General features: G+C 42.9%; 1 protein-coding gene across 1 annotated transcript in view; it reads left to right on the top strand.

Moving 5' to 3' along the window:
* The first annotated feature begins 3,314 nt into the window (after window positions 1-3,314).
* Window positions 3,315-10,531, top strand: part of LSP1 (lymphocyte specific protein 1) — a 75,973-nt gene continuing 68,756 nt past the window's right edge. Inside the window, exon 1 of the mRNA XM_053394101.1 lies at window positions 3,315-3,483. Within this exon, the coding sequence (XP_053250076.1) occupies window positions 3,407-3,483 (77 nt within the window). The 5' untranslated portion in view covers window positions 3,315-3,406. The remainder of the gene's footprint in view (window positions 3,484-10,531) is intronic.

Raw genomic sequence — 10,531 nt, 5'->3', positions numbered from 1 at the left:
TCTCCCCTATCTCTAGCTGTGGAAGCTGCTCTGTTGGGCCAGACCTGTGATATACAGTGGTACCTCGGGTTAAGAACTTAATTCATTCCAGAGGTCCATTCTTAACCTGAAACTGTTCTTAACCTGAGGTACCACTTTAGCTAATGGGGCCTCCCACTGCTGCCGCGCCGCCAGAGCACGATTTCTGTTTTCATCCTGAAGCAAAGTTCTTAACCTGAGGTACTATTTCTGGGTTAGCAGAGTCTGTAACCTGAAGCGTCTGTAACCTGAAGTGTCTGTAACCCGAGGTACCACTGTACTGCACAATGGGAAGCACAAAGTAAATGAAGGTTAGGAGAAGTGACTCGATTATTAAGTCCTGCAGGAACTTTCTCCACAGAAAGATAATTTACTGCCCTATGAAACAAACATCTTCACAGCTGAGTTCCTCCCAACAGCATCTCTGACAGCATCATCTGGGGGGAAATATCCAAACGCATAACAATGAGGCAAAAGCTCTCATGTTCAGAGATCTGGCAGATCTGCAAACCGTGAGGCAGAAAAGCAAAGCAGGCCACCTGTGCTAGCCCCCTAAGGCGAAAGAATTCTTTTCAAGCATCTTAGGCTGAGGGGAGGGATAAGTAGATTTGTTGGCATGGAGACGGAAACAGGTGTCCCTAACAGAGGATGGAGCACACATCAGGTGAGGGGTTGCCCAGAATTAGAAATACTATAAATTGACTGGAAACATTTCCCCAAAATTGAAAATAGATTGGGGCAAATGCACAAGTGGTAAATGTCATGCATCTGTTTCACAATGCTTCCATGGAGAGCATATCCCTTTTAGAAATACTTGCCCCAATCAGCATGGGCAATCCACACGTGGAAACAAGTGTTGGTGCGTGCTGACTGTTCTCACAGCAATCATTGCCTGTGTGAGGTGTGGGTTATTGACTCCAGAGGCTCACTCCCCCCCCCCTTTCCCAACAAGGTGAGCAACACTGGCAGGACTTGACAGTGCTGATCACCTGTGCAGCGGGGGAACTCCTGGCTCACAGCGGCAGCTGTACAACATCCTGGTGTGCGGGAGGCTTGCTGGATGAAGGCATTGTCTTTGAATTAAAGACTGCCTTTTCTTTAAAAACCAAGAGAACAGCTACAAAGTCTATGTAATGAAAAATATTTTTTTTCCCTGCATAAATATTCTGATTTATTAATTTAGCAGAATATTGACACAGTAAATAATTTAAGTGTGCGAGTGTGTATGTGTGTGTAAACAGGCTTTTAACGCGGCACTTAAATATGGTAGAATTGCTAGAGGAAATGCTACGGTTTTGAAATATTTTAATAAATGTGAAAAAATATTGAAAGTCCCATTAAATTCAACAGGACTTGCTTCTTAGTAGACATGCAGAGCTTTGCACTAAGTCTTACATACATTACCTCAGTCATCAGGGAGCCTAGATGCTCTAATGTAACTCCTCTCTCTCCTTTCATCACCTTTATTCAGCTCTTGTGCAAGGGATTTGAGAACCTTGTGCTCTCGCCTATCTAAGGGGCCCTCAGAACTGTGTCCTCTTGTCCAAGCCATTTCGGAGAAGTTGCTTCATCCATGAGCATGATTTAGAAACATGGAAAAATGTAGCAACACAGAGGAAAAGAAGGCACAGGAAGGAAGTGGTGGACTACTTGGTGAGGTTACCCCACCATCTCTCATTTCATCTGCCACAGTAGAGACCAATCTATGTACAAATCGTTCTAAGGCCTTTCATTAACTCCCCCACCCCACCCAGATATTTCAGTTTGTTGTCCTCTGAGCTGTCTGGATAGATAACTTGTTAGAAGGCTTGGACCTGCAGATTAAGATATTCACTGATACTCAACAAATGTGTTTTGCATAAGCTGGGAGAATGATCTGATTCCTCACAACAATTCAAATGCCAGTTATGAACCAATTATATATGGTGATTTTGAAGTACAGTTGCCTCTGTGGAGGGTACTAACAACCTCGTCTTAAATGCATCTTCTAATCCATGTAATGTGATCAAAGGGACCTTCCAAATTAAAATGTATGTGCTATTTAATCAAAATAAATTGTTACTTTTATTAAAGATATTGAAAAATTACCTGCAATTGAAATGCAACATATACATATTTAATTGATTCATTAATTGAAAGACTCAAACCAGTTAATAAAAAGGCAGGATTTAAAAGATAAACGATCAGCTCTTCAAGTTTATTTTGATATATACATGTACATACACTAGAGATTTACTGAAGAGAATAGCTTTAAACTGTTAATACTACTTGAGATCGTTCTTTTTTATCACAAACTCCAGTTCTGGGTTGGCTGATCTACAAGCTAAGCCAAGAGTATTAAGCAGGTTTTATCATATTGCTTTTAAATCAGCTTAAATTGGAATATGTGCACATCAATCCTGAATACATTTACTTGGAAGTAAATCCATTGTTCATAGTCAAAGAGCTCAGTATAACAAATCCACTTTACTTGCTATGGCACAGCTGCATACTGGGGCCATCAGCAGCCCCCTCTTTTTGTATTAAGGCCGTGTTTGGAAAGCAATACAGAGCAACATAATTACTAAGGTAGTTAGTAGTAGAGTATGTGTGGCATAGGGGTTAGAGTGTTGGACTAGGACCCAGGAGACCAGGGTTCAATCCCCACTTGGCCATCTGACTTGGGCCAGTCATTGCCACTTAGCCTAACCTACCTCACAGGGTTGTTGTGGGAATTAAATATGATGGAGAAGTGACATGGAGAAATGCATGAAACAAATCAATAACTTTTGGGGCGTCATGGCGGCTGCTTGACTGCCATGAGGCATTTTACAACCAACCATCCAACTGACTTAAGCGGCTCTCTTTGCTCTCCCATCTGGGGTGTTCCTTTGGCTCCATATTTGCCAGGCTGTGGACTTTGGCCCTCCTTCCATCCCTTCAAATATGCTGCTTGTAGATACTTGCTGAAGCAGTGTTGCAACTGCCCAATCTCCCAGCCCTGCTATTTGCTCTAAGGATCCTAACATAGACAAAACATAGATAAGACTAAGAGAGATAGAGAGAAATAGGAGTTATCCATACGTGTAGGAACAGAGGCTGCTGATGCAACATTTGTGAGGTTCAGCTTGATTTAAGGACAAAGACTCTTCTTCAAACTACTATCATTCTTTCTTCCCCTTTGCGGCCTGCATCTTAGGGTGGGTGGGGAAATTTGTTCCTCTTTTTTTGTTGCTGTTCTTTCTGACTGAAAAACAAACTCGCACCTTCAGCCTTACATGATATCCGGTGCTGCTGGCTTTAGAGTCAATACAGGAAGAGTGGGGAGAACTCAACTGCTTGCTCGGTGTTCTTACAAAACCGTCTACAGAGCCAGTTGACTCAATTGCACTCTTCGCAAGCAAAGAAAATGGCTGACGCGGAATGTCTGAGGGACGTCGAGTGCGAGATTGAGGTAGAAGAAGGGGCTGAAGGCGAGACACAAAGGTAAGGAAAGGGCCTTGATGCAGGTCTCAGCTTCAACAGGACACATTTTGGCTTGTCGTTCTCCTCATGTCTTGTGACAGTTTCAAGGTTAGCGAAGTGAAAGAAGAAAGATAGGAAAGGGGAGGTGCTTATCTAAAAAGAGATCAGTCAGTGGGAGATCTGGAGACCAGGTTTGCTGACTACTTTGGGGGAACTTGTTCATGCTTCACACGAATGAGTTTCTGAGTCATTGCTGTTCATGCAAAAGAAATGGTTATAGCGTAGAACTGGTGAGAAGTGTGAGCTGAGATGCTCTTGTTGAAGTACGGCTTCACCATGTGAACATGCTTGGGTGTGGTAGGATGATTAAGTGCTTTGAAGGCATTTAAGGTGCTATATAAATGCTGAGTATTAGGGCTAAGACTGATGTGATGAGAGTAGATATTAAATCTTGACCTGCCTCAGCCATGTGAAAAGGTGGGAAGTCTAGCTTAAGGAGCAAAATGGGACAAGTGGGCAAGGAGCGCAGAACCCTCCCCTCATCCATGGCTTACCTCATCATAATCTATAGCGGCAACTCAAAGCATTTTGTTGCCTTAAGCATAGCCCAATTGGAAATCACCCTCTGCTGCCAAGGCTTTGTTGCGCCATTCAGGTTTCATTGTGCCATTTAAAGGTTTTGTTGTGCAATTCAGGCACCAAATGCCTGCTCCCCCCCCAAAAAAGCAGGCCACTTCACCCCACTGCATGGCAGGACCCGCCCCCAAAATCTGTTCCCTCTTGATGCTGCACCCCCCTGCCCCAAGCAGGACTCAATACTGGGAAGCATGAAATACTTGTGGGAAAGTAGCTGGGGGGAGGAGCTGCTGAGACGCTAAGTTGTTGGAAGGGGAAGGGTTCTGTACTCCCCACCCAAGCACTGATGGAGCTGCTGCCATCAGGTCTAGTTTGGCTCTAATGATGATGGGGATGAGAAGATGGAAATCTGTGCATGTCAGAGCACATCTCAAGTGTCAAAGTGATGTGGCCATGCATCTCCACTCTTCCAAATGCTTCATAACAGCTACTGAGTTCAGACTCCAGGACTTCAGAGATGCCCCTGACATTACCTGCACATTTGGGGAGACTAGGCTGTGACTTTCTTTCTTTCTTTCTTTCTTTCTTTCTTTCTTTCTTTCTTTCTTTCTTTCTTTCCCTTCCTTCCTTCCTTCCTTCCTTCCTTCCTTCCTTCCTTCCTTCCTTCCTTTTACAAAAAAATTTAGTATTGTTCAGCATTAAGTATTAACGTGAATAAAAAAAGGTTGTATCTTCTCAGCATCAAAAAAGGGAGCCATGTGGTTGCGGGGGTGGTGGAGGAGGAAGTAAAATAACACACAGGTAAGGGGAGCAGATCAGGATTGAGACTGTGGCATGCAGTGGGGGATTTTTATTTTACAATTTCCCCTTACACTGTGGTCTTGATGAAAGCCGCTCCTCTCCTTCCACACTGCAAGCCAGAATTTGCCCCAGAAGCAATGCTGCTGTTGGCGCCAACAGCACTGAGGGATAAAAAGGCTATGCTTGATTCGTGTTTTGCAAGGGTTAGGGGGAATTGCTTATTTCCCTTCATCATAAAAGTGAAAATCACCACATATCGATGAAAGTCTGTTCACATGATCCGTGGGCATGCAGCCAGTTTATTCTTTAATCACGTTGGCACTTCTTTCAGTTTTGACTTGGGGTTGCTTTTGGTGACATGCTAATGACATAGGCACAGACCTATGGCTCACTGCAAACACATGTAAGGTGACGTTTTTGGACTGACAGTTAGTGGAGACAGCCCTGTGCCCCAGCTGCTTTAACCTTGCTATAAAATTTGCATGGTTAGACCTCTTAGAAAATTTGGAATAAGGGACAAAAATCAGCACAGAATTGTAAGCACACTCTTATAAGCCTCAGTGCAAATAGTAGAAAATTGTCTTCCCCTTTGATTGATGTTTTAAATTGATGGATTTGAGTGTACAAAATAGTGGCTGAGGCCTGTTAAAGATGAATGGGTCCATGTAAGCTTGAGAACATTTGCCAAAATGAAAAGTGACAACCATAATCTATTTTAAAGGTGGTGAGTAGCTCAAGGAATGAATTATTTTAACTGCCTTTGACTTCTGCTTCTTATGTTGCATTTCGCCTCTGCATCCACGCCCACCCCTTGCATTTTGAAAATGTGATGTAGGGAATTGGTCACAGAGCCTCATTTTTGCAATCCGCTTAGGAATTATCCCTGAGGAAGTCTTTGCAGGACTCAGACATGCACCTAGCCACTCCCTTGATTGCAAGACTCAAGGCTCTTTTCTAGTCACTCACTTCCCTTCTGCACAAAATGCCAAGAAAGGATCTGCAAGGATGAAAATGGCTCTTCGTTATAAACTCCTCCCCCTCTTCTTTCTTGAAACTGAATCTGTGAACAGCATATTTCCTCTTAGGGTAACCACAGGGTTTGCTTAGTGCAGTTCCTCTTTCCCCTTGAATTGTTGCTATAACGTTTTGTTGAAGCAAATAACAGTGCTCCTCAGCATACTTGCATTTTGTCACAGGCAGCTTTACAGGAATAGGCAAGGATAATTTATGGAAACTCATATGTTATATCCCTACCTCCCCCTCCCCTGGCACTATATGGGGTCATTCCTGCATGTTGATATCTCACCATAAAAAACACCAAAAACCCTTCACATTTCTCTCAGAATTTGCCTTTCCGTTAGTTCCTTGATATCACCAATTAAAAACTTTAGGGCGATGCTGCAGGAGCTTATATGATGCTGGCTACATATGGAGTATTCAATCTGATTTGTTTTCTGGGGGAATATGCGATGGTTGCGTCGCACAATTTTATGCCATACTTTCCTGTGCATTTGGCCAACACAAAACACTGCAACGAAGGTGCCAGCTAGACCTCTCCAGGGATGGCATTCTATAAGCAGGCCACCACCACCTAGGGCTTGCCAATCAGAAGTTCAGCAGTTCGATTCCCCGCAATGGGGTGAGCTCCCTTTGGTTGGTCCCAGCTCCTGCCCACCTAGCAGTTCGAAAGCACGTCAAAGTGCAAGTAGATAAATAGGTACTGCTCCAGTGGGACGGTAAACAGCGTTTTGGTGCACTGCTCTGGTTCACCAGAAGCGGCTTCGTCATGCTAGCTGGAAGCTGTCTGCGGACAAATGCCGGCTCCCTCGGCCTATAGAGCAAGATGAGCGCACTACCCCAGAGTCATCCGCGACTGAACCTAACGGTCAGGGGTACCTTTACCTTTACCACCCAAAAAGCCCTCACTGAAGTCACCCGGAAAAGGAGCTCTGACAAAGATTTTAAAGCCCAGACACATTTGTAAGGTAGCCAGTCCTTTGGACAACACACTCCTAAGCAACAAAGGACTTCAAAGCTTAAATGCAGCACACTGGATTCTTCCTGAAACCAGTGGCAAGATGCATTTCCTGCCGCTGGTACCAACCTATAACCAGCCACTTCATTTTGCACCCACTAAAGCTGGTACAATTAAAGAACATGCACATTGTGTTGACGTAAGTACAGGCCAGTATCTTACGAGGCAGGCTAGCACCTCTCTTGTTGTGAAGCTGGGAGGTACATCACTAGAAAATAGCTTCTTACAGACACAATCAACTATCCTTGCACAACCTTCAAGGTTGCCTTCCTACTCAGGCTTCTCGTTTCCAATGCGCTACAAAGCTCAGAGGCTGCCCATGTATGGTCATCGATTAAGGCAAGCTTTGCTGTGCCAGCAGGCTTCATCCCTTCCTTTGCCACGCTCATCCTCAGCTGTCCTGAATTCTCCAGATCCCTTAGAGGAGACTTGGAGAGTCCTAAGTAAGATTACAGCAATTGCTAAGAATATCCAGCACTGGAAGGAGATTGTCTGGGAAAGCTGATATCTAGTGAGGTATCTCTGGACCCCTCGAACTGCATTCCAGAGGGTGGGGCAGAGGAGTTGCAGCTCTATGTATAACTCAAGCGTGCGTGGCTGTACTAAAAACCTGGTGAAAATTCGGTGAAAAATATGGTCACTTGAGTGAACAAAAGGAAAAGCTGAAATACAGCTTGACTGTTGCAGTGAGACACAATGTATGATGACAGCTTACAAGGAAACCAGTTATCAGTCCATTTAAAGTATGCAGTTTCCCACTCTTTATTTGCTTTAGATTCTCCCTTCATTTTTTTAAAAAAATATTTTATTTGTGCAGTCAAAATTCCAGTCATGTCTTGGTTAACAATCAGCATGATAGTGATTTTATAAGTGCCTGACAAGGGGATGTGGGCACTCCTGAGAATCAGTCTAACACTCTCTGTAAAAAACTATTTAGTTACAGTCACAAAAACTTTTGATCACTTTGATCAATCTTCCGGAGCTTTCCCCTGAAAGCAAAGAGAAAAGAATTCTCATTATCAAGCTTCTGAAAAATGTCTGACTTATGTAGTTCAGGTCCTTTGAGAAACACACTGAGATAAGTGTTGCTTTGTTAAGCCTGAAGTATTTCCTGGAAATTGCAACAGCACTAGACTAACAAAGGCAGGGAGATAGTAGCAACTAATGAGAATGTGAATTTTGATTCATTTCTCTTGATTCGTTCAGACTTTGATGTGAAAGATACCTACCAAATCCAAACCTTCGTTGTTGTTGCTTTAGCAAAGGCCATCATAACTCATACAACAGTACAACAAAGAAGTAGGACACAGCTCAATGCACTATAAAATATAAACTAATAGCATAACCCACTGTGATATTCAATGTATGTCCAATATCTTTTGCAATTAAAAAGAAAAAACACTCATTACAAAAAGAACTCTGGAACAGGATTCTACCGACTTAGGATATAATACAACATTTTTAACAGTAGACTTGATAGTCCCCTACAATCTGGCATTCTTCATCCTCCTTAATAAGCAAACCTACCAGAAACGTAAGGCTCAGTGGACTTATTTTTGAGTAAACGTGCATAGGCTGGTGCTGCATGTAATTTTGCATGCCCTGCAGATCTTCAAGAGAGTTCCACATGGAGATATGCAGAACATGCATATAAATCACACAGATAACCTCTTCAGTGTTAAAATGAACCATGCACGGATATTTGTCCAAGCAACACGCTGGGTGGATTGCTTCCCAGATGAAGGTTATGAAGACAACTGAAGTTCAAGAGGAACAGTATTCTTCCATGGCTTCAGGAAAGGAGTGTGTTTTCATGAGACCTTTGTTGAAATAATCAAACAATTGAAATAGAGGAGATCGACAGGAGATATGATAGCCATCTTCAGATATCTAAAGGACCATTACATAGAAGATGGAGCAAACTTGCTTTCTCCTGCTCTGGAGGGTAGGACCCATACCAATGGATTCAAGTTACAAGAAAGGAGTTTCCAACTAAACATCAGGAAGAACTTTCTGATGGTAAGAGCTGTTCGACAGTGCAATGGACTCTCTTGAAAGTTTGTGGACTCTCCTTCCTTGGAGGTTTTCAAACAGAGGTTGGATGGCCATCTGCCGTGGATGCTTTAGTTGAGATTTCTGCATTGTAGGGGGCTAAACTAGGCAACCCTTGGGGTCCTATCCAACTCTACAATTCTTTGAAATGAAGTGGTGGTTGTAAAAACACATACCTTACCAAGGAAATGACAGACACAAGTATACCAAGGGACCATGGCACCTAAGTTATAGCAACATATCTAGAGGCAAATGGGAGAAATACCACTGGAGAGTGAGAGAGCAAAAAGAAAAATTCATTGAGCATAATCGCAAGAAAACCTGCAGAAGAACACAGGAACATCAACACTGAACTCATTACTATTATCATTTATATGGTTTCACTGATGTACATGGAACTTACAATCTAAATTCAAAAAAGGAGCGTCCACCAAGGGAGTGGAAGGAAGAAGAGGCAGGGCATGCAGGAAGAGGATATGAGATTGTTTCAAACCACAATCTTGTCTAAAACAACTTCAAGCACTTTCCTGTTAGATGTGATTGCAGAATAGTTTTGTTCAGCATATCGTTTGAGTGATCTAAATTAGGTACCTATTCCCTGTTCTTCAAAGCAAAAACATTTTCACTAAGTAGCTTACAGTATCACACTGCTACAATAAAATTCAAACACAATTTTAAAACAGGGCTGCATTAAGACAAAACAGTTAAGTAGGTCTTCTGAGCACACTTGAAAGCCATGAGGAAGGGGGCTTGGCTAATGTCCCTGTGCAGTGAGTTGTGCTGTGTCAGGGCCACCACTGAAAAGGTCCTACTTCTGGACCCTGACAATTGTTGGCAGCGTAAGCCTTACCTCTCCCACATACTTGTGGCCGTATATGAAACAATCCTATGCTGAACAGCTCTGGTAAAATCCTAGCCACTTTCTAAACAGGAAAGTTTTTGCTGTGAGTACTTATACATTTGTGTATTCATGCTTACCCATGGTTTGACTGAGTGCAAGGGTGGGGAATTTTTGGCACTCAAAATGTAGCCGGACTCCAACTTCCATCATCCCTAGCCAGCATGGCCAATGGTCAGGGCTGATGGGAGTTGTTCAGCAACATCTGGAGGCCAAATGTTCTCCACTCATGGCTTAGTGTTTTATTGCAGTAGCACAAGGGAGTGCAGATCATGACCACGCACACTGTAGAACAGAACTCTTTTCTGGAAGAGATAGTTCCTGCTTTGATTAAACTAGACAGTCATAGCAACTACTTACTTTCTTTTTAAAAAATCTAGTGTGTTGGCTTTAGAAAAGTTAATACAGCACAGGAGATCAGCCATATGCAATCATATTATGGATGTGATTTTAAGCACTCTTCCCTGTGAGAAAGCTCCATTGCACTCAGTGGAACAAACTTCTCAATTATGCATAGGATTTTGCTAGTTCTTGCACCCCAGTCTGATTTCATGTTTTTCTTCTCAACATACATCAAATGGCCATGTGCACAACTATACAGGACACGGTTATGCCAAAATATGTGTATTTAGAGAAATCTGCGCCATGGCTATAAATCTTTGAGACTGTTCTGTTTCACACATGGGGAAAAACCATTCATTCTGCCT

The sequence above is a fragment of the Podarcis raffonei genome, chromosome 1 (genome assembly GCF_027172205.1).
Source record: "Podarcis raffonei isolate rPodRaf1 chromosome 1, rPodRaf1.pri, whole genome shotgun sequence".
NCBI classification, from domain to species: domain Eukaryota; kingdom Metazoa; phylum Chordata; class Lepidosauria; order Squamata; family Lacertidae; genus Podarcis; species Podarcis raffonei.
Note: the sequence above shows the minus strand (reverse complement) of the source record. Positions and strands in the feature narration are given on the sequence as shown.